This window comes from Anopheles funestus, chromosome 3RL, assembly GCF_943734845.2.
Source record: "Anopheles funestus chromosome 3RL, idAnoFuneDA-416_04, whole genome shotgun sequence".
Taxonomy (NCBI): Eukaryota; Metazoa; Arthropoda; class Insecta; order Diptera; family Culicidae; genus Anopheles; species Anopheles funestus.
In genome coordinates, this window is record NC_064599.1 from 44,901,328 (window position 1) to 44,918,024 (window position 16,697).

Genomic DNA, 16,697 nt, shown 5'->3' on the forward strand with positions numbered 1-16,697 from the left:
TTTTAAAAACTAAAAAAGTTGTGCAGTCTCGTTTGCTAAAGGGCTACCGCACGCTGTTGAGAACACCGCATCGGACGGGTGCATCCTTCATCACAATCGAAGGTGGTCAAATGTGGTATCATGGCATTAAGCAGTGTCTTCAACGTTACTTCAGCGATGTGAAACCATCCTTAGAGTCTCTGTGGATCGATATTTCCATGGATGGTTTGCCACTTCATAGAAGCGGACCCACTCAGTTGTTGCCTATTTTAATGAGGCTGTGTGAAGTGCCTGAAGCTCCAATATTCGTCGTTGCTATATTTTGCGGGTCATCTAAACCTCAAAACGCCGAACAATATCTAAGACAGTTTGTCACAGAGATCAACGACCTTCAGAGCAACGGTATCGTTTTACAAGGCGTTACACATCAAGTAAAACTATGGGCTATCATAGCAGATTCTCCAGCTCGAGCTTTAATTAAAAGTGTTTACGTTTCGTATGCGTTACACTCATTTGACAGTTGAAAATTATTATTCCGATTAATGCATTATTGTTTTCACCGGGGTAGCGTTACGAACGCAGAGGTTAGTTGTGTTAGTGTAAGGACCGTTAGGGCTAAGAACCATTGCGAAAAATCACTGCACTTGTAATAAAATACGTACGCCGAACGGTCAAGCGAGAAACCGCGCTCCAGATTAATTTTTCACCGTTCCGAAAGAAAACTAAAATTCACAACGTAGGGATCGATCGCGAACATTTGGTGCCGTGACCAGGATATATTCTTTCGGAGTGAAAATTAATTTCGGTTTCTCAGAGTGATCATTGCTGCGTGTTGCAAGATTGCACTATTGCACTGAGTGTGAACACTTGGATTATTCGTTGAAAGTTGTCAGCTATCTGTAACGTACTGTACGTGTACCGTGATTGTTGATCGTGATTATTGACTGTTGGCTGCTTGTGGAAATTTGTGTTGTTGAGTTTTTTGGTTGTGAACTCGTCCTCGCGAATTTTGTGTTTTTTGTCGTTGACCGGCCATCACTGTGAGCATTGGCGTCGGTTCAATGGCATCACCAGCCGACTTGCGTTCCAGAAGAGTGACGTTGGAGGAGAAGATTAATCGTGCTGCTGCATTTGCTGCAAATTTCGTTCCGGCGCGCGACGAGCTTAAAGTGCCTTTTTATGCCGCGGAAGTTGAACGAGTTTCAGTCGAATACGACGGTGTGCAGCAGATGATTGAAAATGGTGCTGCACCGGAGGAACGCGCGCTTGAAAGCCATTTACGCGCCACGATGGAGGATGCTATAATGGCTGTGAGAGCAAGCCTCCAAGCACTAATGCAACCGACGCCGCGCGTAGCCATCGCGTCATCATCGAATCGCGTTGCAGCGTCGGAGCTAAGATTGCCAAGAATTTCGTTGCCTGAATTCGACGGTAATGAAATGCAATGGGCAACGTTTCGTGACACTTTTGAAGCACTTATTCACAACAACACCGAAGTGCTGGATATCCAAAAGTTTCACTATCTGCGAGCAGCACTGAAAGGAGAAGCTGCTAGGCTGCTAGATTCCATCCCGTTGTGTTCCTCAAATTACTCCATTGCATGGAAATCATTGGTCGATCGCTATGCCAATGAGTATTTACAAAAAAAGAGGCATTTGCAAGCCATGTTCAACATGTCGAGAGTGCAAAAGGAATCCAATGCAGCACTGCATAGGCTGGTCGATGATTTCGACAGACATGTGAAAATGCTCCACCAGTTGGGTGAGCCAACTGAACAGTGGAGCACTATTCTGGAGTATGTGTTGTGCACAAAACTGCCTGAGGAAACGTTGAAGAACTGGGAGGATCATGCTTCCACGCTCGATACACCTGACTACGCAACGCTAATAGATTTCCTACAAAGAAAAATGCGGATATTAGAGTCCATATCGATGAATCATCAGTCTACGAAGGAAAGTACTCACCCGAATCCCGTGCGGCGCGCCCCGCAGCAGCTTTCTTCCTGCTCTTCCACTACGAGCAATTCTAAAGAGTGCCCATATTGCCAACACGAGCATGCCCTGAGCAGTTGTTACAAGTATTGCCGCCTTCCACTGTCTGAGCGTATTCAGATTGCAAATGAGAAGAAGGTTTGCAATAACTGCTTACGGAAGGGCCATTGGGCAAGAAATTGTCTTTCGTCTTCCCGATGCAAACATTGCCGTGACAGACATCACACTCTTTTGCACCGCTCCAATGAACCAGCAGGATCGAAAGAAGGGTCACCGGAACGTCCCGATTCACCGAAGCCGAAGGATCGCGCATACGCTCAGTCGCTCAACGTTACTGAGACGACGGAGCGTTCAGAGGAGGTGTTTCTGCTAACTGCGCGAGTGAACATCGTAGATGCTGACGGCAAGGAGCATTCGGTGCGTGCTCTTCTAGACAGTGCGTCGCAAGCGAACCTGATGACCGAAAGGATTGCCAGATTGCTGCAGATAAAACGGTCTCCAGCTAACGTCAAAGTATTGGGAGCTGGTAAGGTATCTCGCAATGTTCGTGAATGTGTGTTTGCTGAGATTCGGTCGAAAAGACAGCATTTCAGTTGTGGCGTACAATTTATGTTGATGGACCAAATAACCTCTCATATTCCTTCAGAGAACATAGCTATTAGCCACTGGTGTATCCCGAAAGGAATTGAGCTAGCTGATCCGGAATTTAATAAATCACAGCCAATCGATTTATTAATAGGCGCGAAGCACTATTATTCGTTTTTCCCTAGTGCTGCACGAGTGCACTTGGGTCCTGACCTTCCATCATTGATTGACAGCGTGTTTGGCTGGATTGTAGCGGGTTCGGCAATGTTGCATTACCCTGCTAATTCGCAGACAATTATTTCCAACGCTGTTTGCATGATGTCACTGGAAGAAAGCATGGAACGGTTTTGGAAAATCGAATCTTTGGTAATGAAAGATGGATACTCGCCCGAAGAACGCAGATGTGAACAGCTATTTCAGACAACCACGACGAGAGATAAGGATGGTCGGTACATCGTCCGTTTGCCGCGTCATCCTGACTTTGGGGTACGATTAGGTGCATCCAAAACAAGTGCAAAACGTCGATTCGAGCTGTTGGAGAAACGTTTCGTTAGAAATGCCAAACTGAAGGAAGAGTATCACGCATTTATGAAGGAGTACTACGAGTTGGGGCATATGCGTTTGGTCCGCGATGAGCTGCCGGAGCCAGTTGAGTCGTACTATCTGCCCCACCATCCCGTGTTCAAAGAGTCGAGCACTACAACGAAAATCAGAGTCGTGTTTGACGGCTCTTCGAAAACTACAAGCGGTTATTCCCTTAATGAGGCTCTCTGTGTGGGACCAGTGGTGCAGGACGAGCTGCTTGATCAACTTTTGCGTTTTCGCACCTACAGAGTGGCTTTGGTAGGCGACATAGCAAAGATGTACCGGCAGATATTGCTTCATCCTGATGATCGTCCATTAGTGCGAATTTTCTTTCGATTTTCGACGCAGCAACCAGTCCAGATTTATGAGCTGAATACGGTTACCTATGGACTGGCACCATCATCGTTCCTTGCTACGCGTGCTCTAATTCAGCTAGCGGATGATGAGGGTGACGCATACCCACGAGCGGGTCCGGCTTTGCGAAAGAACTTCTACGTAGACGATTTCATCGGAGGAGCGAACTCGGTAGAAGAGGCTACGTTGCTACGAGATGAGTTAGCTGAGTTGCTACTTAAAGGCGGATTTGAGCTACGCAAATGGACCTCTAATTGTCCTGATGTTCTGCGCGGACTCGATGAGTCGCAAATTGGAACAACTTCCAAGATGAGCTTCGCTTCCCATGAAGCCGTGAAGACACTTGGGATCAGTTGGGTTCCACAAGAAGATTGGTTGCTATTTGAAGGATTGTGTCAACCAGATACCGATATCATCACAAAGCGATCTGTACTTTCCACCATCGCTAAAATGTATGATCCGCTGGGAATGATAGCTCCGATAGTCATTCGGGCAAAGATGATAATGCAGGAAATATGGACGTACTCGTGTGATTGGGATGATGCCCTGCCAGCAGGCATCGTTAGTAAGTGGAAGCAGCTTCAACAGGAGATCCAATCCCTTTCACAGTACCGTATGGAAAGATACGTATTGGTTCCCGGCGCACGTAAGATTGAGCTGCACACCTTTTCCGATGCTTCAACAGTAGCTTATGGTGCATGCACGTATGTACGGTGTGAAGAGCCGGGACGAGTTCGGGTGATGCTTCTAGCATCTAAGAGTAAGGTAGCACCCTTAAAGCAACTAACGGTTGCCAGACTAGAGTTATGTGCCTGCGTCCTTGCAGCACATTTGCACCATCGAATAAAAAGGGCAATCGCTACGAAAATTGATGCGTCATGGTTTTGGACCGATTCAGCTATCTGCACGGCGTGGATTAGGGCGCCTCCAACCACGTGGAAAACGTTTGTCGCCAACCGTGTGGCTGAGATACAGCATTTTACGAGTGACGCAAAGTGGCGACACATAGCTGGAGTCGAAAATCCCGCTGATCTGGTGTCGCGCGGGATGGAAGTGTTGGAATTCAACAACAGCATGGCATGGAGACATGGGCCAGCATGGTTGACGAAATCAGAGGATGTTTGGCCTATGTCTAATCCAACGGAGCCTCCTGAGGCAATTCAAGAGAAGAAAGTCTTAACAGCCGCCGTTGCGACGTGTACCAACGAGCTGTTCCTGCGTTGGTCATCATTTACTCGCCTGGTAAATGTCGTAGGTTATTGTCGACGTTTCATTGCCATGGTGCCACATCGGCGGCGCATAAGACGTGAAGGAGCCATGCATTCCAACGAAGGCAATGCGCATTCCAGTACTTCCGCATCTCCGAAGGTGCTGAGCGTTCTTGAGCGAGCAGCAGCAGAAGACGCGTTATTAAGGCTTGCTCAGCGTGAGTCTTTCGCGGAAGAGTTGAGTGATCTGCAAACGGGGAAACAAATTAGAAGGCAGTCACAGTTACGTCGACTTACCCCATTTTTGGACAAAAAGGGTATCATCAGAGTTGGTGGCCGATTGAACTTGGCGCAGCTACCCTTTCAGTCGAAGCATCCCGCGTTGCTGCCAAAGGGCCACCCACTGGCTCGATTAATCGCAGAGAGCTACCACAAGTTGCTGCTACATGGTGGAGGACGTTTGTTGCTGTCATCCATAAGGGAAAGATTTTGGCCCTTGAACGGAAGAATGTTGGTGAAAGCCGTGGTGAGGAATTGCATCCGATGTATTCGTCATCATCCTACGGCAGCAGAGCAGCATACTGGTCAACTGCCCTCTGGTAGATTAGTCCCGAGTCGTCCGTTTGCGGTCACAGGAGTGGATTACGCAGGCCCATTGTATCTAAAGCCTGCGCATCGGCGGGCTGCATCGCTGAAGGCATATTTGTGTGTCTTTGTGTGTTTCACAACCAAGGCGGTTCATCTAGAGCTAGTGGGTGATCTTTCAACCGAAGGGTTTCTCGCTGCTCTACGGAGATTTACGGCGAGGAGAGGTGTTCCGGAGCACATCCATTCGGACAACGGTAAAAACTTCGAAGGTGCCAGGAACGAGCTGCAGGAACTGTTTGCGAGATTGGGAAGTGAGACTGCACCAAAGTGGGTATATAAGGAGGTGTAGTCATGTAGAACATTTGGTAGGAAAAAGAGGATCGACCCCAGTTGTCAAATCCCATCCGTTTTTTCATGTGTGTTGGTGAATGGCAAATGTTTACATCCGTATTTATATCGTTGCCACAATCAAAACACTGATGATCACATAAGCGGTAAATGCGTAGAGTAATGTGTAGGATCCAGAAGGACGACGACACGCCACATTCTTGGCCGAAGTTCCACTCAATACTTTACAATTAGTGTGGGCACTTACTGCACCTGCACTGATCGTCAACAATAACATCACTGTATGTGTGGCCTTCATCGGTATACATATATCGACCCCTGCTGTCAAACTGAAATTTAAAATGGCAATACGTCAAATGCTATGAATACACCTCCTTATATACCCACTTTGGACTGCACAGAGTGTCATCGCAGCGTCGTGCGCGGAACATGGAATCACTTGGCATATGATTCCACCGAGAGCTCCCCATTTTGGCGGCCTTTGGGAAGCTGCGGTAAAAACTGCCAAGCGTCACCTGTTTCGTCAACTGGGCAGTACACGATTATCGTTTGAAGGCTACTACACCGTGCTGCATCAAATCGAGGCAGCAATGAACTCTCGTCCGCTGCTGCCACTTTCCGACGATCCTAATGATTTGGCCGCACTAACGCCTTCTCATTTTTTAGTAGGTTCATCGATGACGGCGATACCAGATCCGGAACTAACGCACGCACACATAAACACCGAACAGCACTTGACCAAACTTCAACTACTGGTTCAGAAGTTTTGGAAACACTGGCAGAAGGAATACTTACAAGAACTGCAGAAGGACCCACGCATCGCTAAGAACGCGGATAACATTCAACCGGGGCGAATGGTTATCGTAGTGGACGAGCTGCTGCCAACTACTCGCTGGCCGCTTGCACGAGTCGTAGAGGTTCACCCCGGCGCGGATGGATTAGTACGCGTAGTCACGTTGCGAACACCTAAGGGAATTATAAAACGTCCGATCACGAAGATCTGTCCCTTACCAATATCCAGTGAAAATGTAGGAGCATAACTAAGTCAGGGAATATCACTTGCACAAAGATCACGAATCACTTGGTACTTAACACTTTTATCCGTTTGCGATACCACGCGGTGTTTTGACATAGGCGAGCAAGGATAAGTTTGTTTGTTGATGGTACATCAAGGCGAGGAGTATGTTTACGTTTCGTATGCGTTACACTCATTTGACAGTTGAAAATTATTATTCCGATTAATGCATTATTGTTTTCACCGGGGTAGCGTTACGAACGCAGAGGTTAGTTGTGTTAGTGTAAGGACCGTTAGGGCTAAGAACCATTGCGAAAAATCATTGCACTTGTAATAAAATACGTACGCCGAACGGTCAAGCGAGAAACCGCGCTCCAGATTAATTTTTCACCGTTCCGAAAGAAAACTAAAATTCACAACGTAGGGATCGATCGCGAACAAAAAGTAAGTGTAAAAAATTATTCATTATTTTGTTAATATTATTATTATTTTTCAAATCAAGATAAGAACTTTAATTTTTTTCCCCCAGGTGTCGTTTCGTTTAACGGTTCTCTTGGATGCTTAAAATGCACAGACATTGCTGTACACGACAGAGCCACCAAAAGGATGTATTTTACAGGAGTGGGAATAGAAAAGCGGACAGATGCCAAATTCCGAGCACAAGAATACCCTCAACACTGCAAAAAACCAACACCTCTAACCGATATTTTGTACTTCGACATCATCTCAGACGTCATTATTGCCGACAGACTTCATCTGATTGATCTTGGGGTGATGAGGAAAGTGTTAAACGGATGGATTAAAGGCAAATTTACTAAAGGACCACATCACACCAAATGGACTTCAAGACTATGTGATATCATTTCGGAATTTTTATTACAAATCAAGCTCCCTTCAGAAATTCATCGAAACCTGCGAAGCCTACAATACATCAAATTCTGGAAAGGAACGGAGTTTAGAACCTTCTTACATTACGCCAGCGTAGTCGTTCTAAAGGAAATACTTCCGGAAGCAGCATACAAACATTTTTTTGCTACTGTTTTGTGCCACGACATTCCTGTCATCGACTGTGTATGAAAACGAATGGGAACTTGCAAAAGAAATGCTGGAGCTGTTCGTCAAGGATTTTGGAACCATTTATGGACCTAGCAGTGTTTCAAGCAACGTTCATAATCTTCAGCATGTTCACGACGAAGTCGCCAGATTCGGACCATTAGAAGACATCTCCACATACGGCTTCGAAAACGAACTACAACGCTTGAAGCGCATGATGAGAGGTGGCAGCAAATTCCTGGAACAAATAGTCAACAGAGTGTGTGAACTACATCACACAAATGTAGCCAGAGAAAACGACGAAACCAGTAACTACCCATCGTTAACTACAAAAGGCCAAAACATTTCGTTAGCCATAAATCCGGAATTCAGCTTAAGGAAAGGACCCAGAAACGAATGGTTCTTATTGAAAGACAACACCATTATGCAGTACTGTACAGCAATCAATCAGAAACTGGAGAAATAAGCGTGCATGGTTATAACTTCGTTCGTCAGTACGAATTATTTGACTATCCCTGTTCTTCGACCAAGTTAATGATCTTCCAGGCCAGAATGAGTGACCTGTAGTCTTCTTTAAGACAAGTTGCTATCTCGGACATACGTTGTAAATTAGTAGGAATTAGTGTAGATAAATGACAAGGACTCGTTGTACTTCCATTACTACATACATTACAACCCATGTAATTTAGAGTTAAATAAATATTATAAAAAATACACATGTGTTTAAAATTTATATAAATACTAAACGATATTTTTTTAGGCAAAAGATGATCAAAAATGCGTTTCATACACAAACATGGCTAATTATTAAATCGAAATTGATGGCATTAATAAATGCGTTGGTGGAAGTCTAAGCAAACCTTTGAAAAACTCTCAATTTCAACAGAAAAGGTACGTAGCTACGACAGTGAAGATGTTCGAATCATACCTCCAAGCACTAGAATAACACTCGGCACAGTTCAGCGTGCAAAGGTAACGAACGATTTTTCTTAAAGCTATCTTTATTCATTTCATTCCAACCATACCAGGCATGCCATAAGCGCGCGGCCGTTACCCGAATCTAAGCATAACAGACATAGCATCAACACGCAGGCGTTACACTCCTCCAAGCAACAACAAACATTTTTATAATCTACCTGTCTTAGTTACCTATCAGGTTTCATGCCAATGCTACAAAGGGGAAGGAAAAGAGTTAAGCACCTGTAGAAGTGGTATGCAGCATTTGTGTTTGATGAACTGTTTAAAAATAAACTGAACTCACTACCTTTACCGTGGTATCAAGATTGGTGGAAAAACCATCACACCAAAAAAGAAAATATTTCCAATATGTATATTTTTACCCTTAGAAACAAACAAATAAACAAACGGCAGTGTGTATATAATCTGTCATGCGATTTTTTACCATAAAAATATCCAAAGTCTTGTTAGAAATATTTTTTTGCATCACACGAGCATTGAAATCCATTCCTATTCAGCTTCATTTATATACGGTACACAACGTACCAAATCAACACGGACCAGACGGCGCAAATGTGAGTATGGCTTTCTTCTACACCAATTTCTAATCCAATGTTCTCTTTCGTTACAGCACATCAGTATCAAGAAAATAGTGCGGAAAAAGATATCCCAATGTGCAATTCAACCACGCCTGCTAATAAATACTATTGCCGCTATGTTCTGGCCTACAGGCGAAGTGAGATAAAAAACGTGCACATACGCATATACACGGTACGCTGTCGATCCCAATTAGCCCTTTCTCCCTCTACCTAACTAACGATCATCCTGCTAAAGCGAGAATGCGTGTTGGGATCGCGCGTCGATACGCACTAACACATTCAAAGACACCATGTGTGTACACAGCGTACGAGCGCCTGCACGATCCTAGGGGCGTGACCCGGGTCGATGTGGAATCCATGTGGAACGCATCGGGACTGCTCGTAGCGTACGGGCGCATTTCGAGTCCATGTGGAATCCTTTCGGCCTCCATGTGGAATCCTCACGGCGTCCATATGGAAAGCAACGCTAGCCCTCGCAGTGTACGGGCGCTTGCACGATCCTTGCGGGTGAATGTTTAATGCCGGTGAATGAGTCCATGTGGAAAGCAACGCGTCCGCATCGTACGGGTGAATGATGAATCCTTATGGGTCAATGTGGAAAGCTGCATGACCGCTCGCAGCGGACGGTGTTTTGGTCGCAATGGTCGTAGCGTAGCGTGCAAAAGCGCGTTCAGTTTTCTTCATTTATTTGTATTAAAATTATTATTTATTTACAAACCACCGATTACAATATGTTGGCCACACTTTGGGCTAATAGTTGCAAGATTTTCCCGTGAGATATTTAAATAAAATAGTATTATATTTCAATTACAAAACCGAGGTATTTTTCGCTACAATTCTATGCCTTGCTTTAGCTATTTCCTCGCGGCCGCCCTTAACGTACTGGCTTTGGTTTTTAGCGAATAGCTAAAAAAGTTGAAGAGATAGATTAAAACAATGTTCTACAAAGTTGTAAAGAATAACATTTCGTATCTTTTAAAGATTTTTGCAGATTTTTACACAGTTAATTAAGCATGTTTTTATTGTTTGAAAATATTAAGAATGTTGCATGCAACTATGTCATGTCTAATGGAAATGTGTTCTTTTCAATACGGATAATCATTTAAAATTCGATTCAAAATCCGGCTGGTGTAAAGGTGTATAGTATTATAAATATATATTTAATTATTTTTATTTATTGTGAAGTCAATTTATAAATATAAATCAATTATTAAATATGCAACTCATAAATATTTATGATTAAGGACGTCTACAACTAGTTCTTCGGTTTCCTTTGATAGTTGCCCGTTGCGTTGCGTGTTTCAACTTAAGTTTGAAAAACTTGTTGACCGCTTCAATGGTCGGTACATCATAGCCGCACGTACCGATCATTCTAAACATCTTTAATATATTTCCTTTATTAGAAACCTTAATTTTCGGACCATTTTTATCGACACCTGTCCAGCTACAACCGCATAAAAACTGTTCGTCGAACAGCAGGTCCAGAGCGTCATGCATACGGTTCCTCGGATCGTCGTGACGAATTTGATTATTTAACCATGCTCCCAGTGCTTCGAAGAAATCCGCATCCGTTTCCAACCTGGCCTCCAAAGCGTCTAGTTGTTCCGCCGTTTTTACTATTTCAAAGTCAAAGCCGTCTGGAGCCTGCGATGTCGGAACCTTTCTGATGATATCGTGCACTGTTGATATGACCGCGTGTGCATCATCGGTTTTCATAGCTAACTTTTCCATCAAGGCAAAGTTTTGCTTAAATAGCGATATGACCAATGACCTAAGCTTCGTGATGTCCTCTCGGTTTTGTTTCGTCTGATGCAGCAGCTCCGCAAATACGTCGGTGTTGTAGGAAGACGGTTCCGATGGTTCGCCCAAAACTGCACAGTCCTCTGGATGTTGAAGTCCTGATGTCGAAGGCTGCTGGAGTGGTGATGTTGAATCCGGAACTATATTTCCAAAGGCGAGGGACGGCAACTGAATGTTCGATATAACCTGAACACCAGTATCAACGAAATCAGTTTCCTGATTATCGTCCAGACGCAACTTTTTGGCTGAAGAATACATCTTTACTGACTTGTTTTCAACTTGATGGACTTGTAACGAATGATGGTTACACGTACTAAAATTCGTCTTAATATACCAAAAAAAGGACAAATACTTACCTTGTATAATAATAAGAACTACCCTTAAATAAAGCTAAACACATTTTATACATTCGTTCACTCATTGGGGTTTTCTCGCAGGTACTCAAAGTAACACTTGTTGCACTTGCTTTCGAGGGTAAATGCAACAGGTATCACACGCAAGACAAAATAATCGTATTTAAGTGAAGGATTGTTCACAAACAAATCATTCTTAAGTCAGCCACGCTCGTTACTGGTTCTTAACATTCAATCATCAAAATAATTCAAAGAATGGCTACCTAAAGGAAACGTGAAAACGGTGCTCTGTTTTAAACGTCGTAATAAAATCAACAAACAGTTCGTTAAGGAATGGGAAGCAGACCATCCAGCTCCAAGTGCCTCTATTTTGGCTGTTGATGGTAAGTATATTTATTGCAGGAACAATTTTCGTTGATATCTTTTTTAATGGTTACATATTATGCATATTATGCGGGCGGTCCGGTGGTGCATGTGATAAACGGCGCCAGTCCACACGGCCGGACCGGGTTCAAATCCCATCCGGACCGTTCCCCCGTAGCAAGGACTGACTATCCGGCTACGTGGTAAAATAAGTCTAGTAAGCCAGAAATGGCCGGCGTGACCTGTAAGGTCGTTAAGCCAAGAAGAAGATATTATGCATTTATCGTTTCAGACATTTCTCAAAACTTTCCCGAAGCTGATTTGCGTACACCGTGGCTTGCTCCTGGGGAAATTGTTAACCCGGATGGCTCAGTTGATGAAGGTTACATAACATCGGATGAAGAGCTGAGTACATCAGATGGTGAGGAATGAACAAACGAGGAAGAGATAGGATCAACATTATTCGAGGATGATTTACGAAATTGGGCCCTAAAGTCAAATATGACGCATACTGCGATGAATAGTCTGCTGAAACTTTTAAAAACTAAAAAAGTTGTGCAGTCTCGTTTGCTAAAGGGCTACCGCACGCTGTTGAGAACACCGCATCGGACGGGTGCATCCTTCATCACAATCGAAGGTGGTCAAATGTGGTATCATGGCATTAAGCAGTGTCTTCAATGTTACTTCAGCGATGTGAAACCATCCTTAGAGTCTCTGTGGATCGATATTTCCATGGATGGTTTGCCACTTCATAGAAGCGGACCCACTCAGTTGTTGCCTATTTTAATGAGGCTGTGTGAAGTGCCTGAAGCTCCAATATTCGTCGTTGCTATATTTTGCGGGTCATCTAAACCTCAAAACGCAGAACAATATCTAAGACAGTTTGTCACAGAGATCAACGACCATCAGAGCAACGGTATCGTTTTACAAGGCGTTACACATCAAGTAAAACTACGGGCTATCATAGCAGATTCTCCAGCTCGAGCTTTAATTAAAAGTAAGTGTAAAAAATTATTCATTATTTTGTTATTATCATTATTATTTTTCAAATCAAGATAAGAACTTTAATTTTTTTCCCCCAGGTGTCATTTCGTTTAACGGTTCTCTTGGATGCTTAAAATGCACAGACATTGCTGTACACGACAGAGCCACCAAAAGGATGTATTTTACAGGAGTGGGAATAGAAAAGCGGACAGATGCCAAATTCCGAGCACAAGAATACCCTCAACACTGCAAAAAACCAACACCTCTAACCGATATTTTGTACTTCGACATCATCGCAGACGTCATTATTGCCGACAGACTTCATCTGATTGATCTTGGGGTGATGAGGAAACTGTTAAACGGATGGATTAAAGGCAAATTTACTAAAGGACCACATCACACCAAATGGACTACAAGACAATGTGATATCATTTCGGAATTTTTATTACAAATCAAGCTCCCTTCAGAAATTCATCGAAACCTGCGAAGCCTACAATACATCAAATTCTGGAAAGGAACGGAGTTTAGAACCTTCTTACATTACGCCAGCGTAGTCGTTCTAAAGGAAATACTTCCGGAAGCAGCATACAAACATTTTTTGCTACTGTTTTGTGCCACGACATTCCTGTCATCGACTGTGTATGAAAACGAATGGGAACTTGCAAAAGAAATGCTGGAGCTGTTCGTCAAGGATTTTGGAACCATTTATGGACCTAGCAGTGTTTCAAGCAACGTTCATAATCTTCAGCATGTTCACGACGAAGTCGCCAGATTCGGACCATTAGAAGACATCTCCACATACGGCTTCGAAAACGAACTACAACGCTTGAAGCGCATGATGAGAAGTGGCAGCAAATTCCTGGAACAAATAGTCAACAGAGTGTGTGAACTACATCACACAAATGTAGCCAGAGAAAACGACGAAACCAGTAACTACCCATCGTTAACTACAAAAGGCCAAAACATTTCGTTAGCCATAAATCCGGAATTCAGCTTAAGGAAAGGACCCAGAAACGAATGGTTCTTATTGAAAGACAACACCATTATGCAGTACTGTACAGCAGCTCAATCAGAAGCTGGAGAAATAAGCGTGCATGGTTATAACTTCGTTCGTCAGTACGAATTATTTGACTATCCCTGTTCTTCGACAAAGTTAATGATCTTCCACGCCAGCATGAGTGACCTGTAGTCTTCTTTAAGACAAGTTGCTGTCTCGGACATACGTTGTAAATTAGTAGGAATTAGTGTAGATAAATGACAAGGACTCGTTGTACTTCCATTACTACATACATTACAACCCATGTAATTTAGAGTTAAATAAATATTATAAAAAATACACATGTGTTTAAAATTTATATAAATACTAAAAGATATTTTTTTAAACAAAAGATGATCAAAAATGCGTTTCATACACAAACATGGCTAATTATTGATTGATTGATGGATCGAAATTGATGGCATTAATAAATGCGTTGGTGGAAGTCTAAGCAAACCTTTGAAAAACTCTCAATTTCAACAGAAAAGGTACGTAGCTACGACAGTGAAGATGTTCGAATCATACCTCCAAGCACTAGAATAACACTCGGCACAGTTCAGCGTGCAAAGGTAACGAACGATTTTTCTTAAAGCTATCTTTATTCATTTCATTCCAACCATACCAGGCATGCCATAAGCGCGCGGCCGTTACCCGAATCTAAGCATAACAGACATAGCATCAACACGCAGGCGTTACACGCCTCCAAGCAACAACAAACATTTTTATAATCTACCTGTCTTAGTTACCTATCAGGTTTCATGCCAATGCTACAAAGGGGAAGGAAAAGAGTTAAGCACCTGTAGAAGTGGTATGCAGCATTTGTGTTTGATGAACTGTTTAAAAATAAACTGAACTCACTACCTTTACCGTGGTATCAAGATTGGTGGAAAAACCATCACACCAAAAAAGAAAATATTTCCAATATGTATATTTTTACCCTAAGAAACAAACAAATAAACAAACGGCAGTGTGTATATAATCTGTCATGCGATTTTTTTACCATAAAAATATCCAAAGTCTTGTTAGAAATATTTTTTTGCATCACACGAGCTTTGAAATCCATTCCTATTCAGCTTCATTTATATACGGTACACAACGTACCAAATCAACACGGACCAGACGGCGCAAATGTGAGTATGGCTTTCTTCTACACCAATTTCTAATCCAATGTTCTCTTTCGTTACGGCACATCAGTATCAAGAAAATAGTGCGGAAAAAGATATCCCAATGTGCAATTCAACCACGCCTGCTAATAAATACTATTGCCGCTATGTTCTGGCCTACAGGCGAAGTGAGATAAAAAACGTGCACATACGCATATACACGGTACGCTGTCGATCCCAATTAGCCCTTTCTCCCTCTACCTCACTAACGATCATCCTGCTAAAGCGAGAATGCGTGTTGGGATCGCGCGTCGATACACACTAACACATTCAAAGACACCATGTGTGTACACAGCGTACGAGCGCCTGCACGATCCTAGGGGCGTGACCAGCGTCGATGTGGAATCCATGTGGAACGCATCGGGACTGCTCGTAGCGTACGGGCGCATTTCGAGTCCATGTGGAATCCTTTCGGCCTCCATGTGGAATCCTCACGGCGTCCATGTGGAAAGCAACGCTAGCCCTCGCAGTGTACGGGCGCTTGCACGATCCTTGCGGGTGAATGTTTAATGCCGGTGAATGAGTCCATGTGGAAAGCAACGCGTCCGCATCGTACGGGTGAATGATGAATCCTTATGGGTCAATGTGGAAAGCTGCAAGACCGCTCGCAGCGGACGGTGTTTTGGTCGCGATGGTCGTAGCGTAGCGTGCAAAAGCGCGTTCAGTTTTCTTCATTTATTTGTATTAAAATTATTATTTATTTACAAACCACCGATTACAATATGTTGGCAATATGTTGGGCTAATAGTTGCAAGATTTTCCCGTGAGATATTTAAATAAAATAGTATTATATTTCAATTACAAAACCGAGGTATTTTTCGCTACAATTATATGCCTTGCTTTAGCTATTTCCTCGCGGCCGCCCTTAACGTACTGGCTTTGGTTTTTAGCGAATAGCTAAAAAAGTTGAAGAGATAGATTAAAACAATGTTCTACAAAGTTGTAAAGAATAACATTTCGTATCTTTTAAAGATTTTTGCAGATTTTTACACAGTTAATTAAGCATGTTTTTATTGTTTGAAAATATTAAGAATGTTGCATGCAACTATGTCATGTCTAATGGAAATGTGTTCTTTTCAATACGGATAATCATTTAAAATTCGATTCAAAATCCGGCTGGTGTAAAGGTGTATAGTATTATAAATATATATTTAATTATTTTTATTTATTGTGAAGTCAATTTATAAATATAAATCAATTATTAAATATGCAACTCATAAATATTTATGATTAAGGACGTCTACAACTAGTTCTTCGGTTTCCTTTGATAGTTGCCCGTTGCGTTGCGTGTTTCAACTTAAGTTTGAAAAACTTGTTGACCGCTTCAATGGTCGGTACATCATAGCCGCACGTACCGATCATTCTAAACATCTTTAATATATTTCCTTTATTAGAAACCTTAATTTTCGGACCATTTTTATCGACACCTGTCCAGCTACAACCGCATAAAAACTGTTCGTCGAACAGCAGGTCCAGAGCGTCATGCATACGGTTCCTCGGATCGTCGTGACGAATTTGATTATTTAACCATGCTCCCAGTGCTTCGAAGAAATCCGCATCCGTTTCCAACCTGGCCTCCAAAGCGTCTAGTTGTTCCGCCGTTTTTACTATTTCAAAGTCAAAGCCGTCTGGAGCCTGCGATGTCGGAACCTTTCTGATGATATCGTGCACTGTTGATATGACCGCGTGTGCATCATCGGTTTTCATAGCTAACTTTTCCATCAAGGCAAAGTTTT

General features: G+C 43.0%; 2 protein-coding genes across 6 annotated transcripts in view; one reads left to right on the forward strand and one right to left on the reverse strand.

Annotated features, from left to right (window-relative positions):
- Positions 1–16,697, reverse strand: part of LOC125768286 (putative uncharacterized protein DDB_G0282133) — a 260,527-nt gene that overhangs the window by 12,046 nt on the left and 231,784 nt on the right. The gene's annotated exons all lie outside the window — the stretch shown is intronic.
- LOC125768265 (uncharacterized) overlaps positions 2,487–16,697 on the forward strand; it is a 187,491-nt gene continuing 173,280 nt past the window's right edge. For 2 of the 5 annotated variants that reach the window (XR_007418863.1, XR_007418862.1), the window contains exons 1-2: positions 2,487–5,544; positions 6,305–6,925. Coding sequence is in view for 1 of the 5 variants with exons in the window: in XM_049435667.1 (XP_049291624.1) it covers positions 2,580–5,544; positions 6,305–6,678 (3,339 nt within the window). In the remaining 4 variants the exon portion in view is untranslated. Of the gene's footprint in view, positions 5,545–6,304; positions 7,098–16,697 lie in introns of those variants that run through there. The other 3 variants (XR_007418865.1, XR_007418864.1, XM_049435667.1) reach the window with 2 other exon arrangements.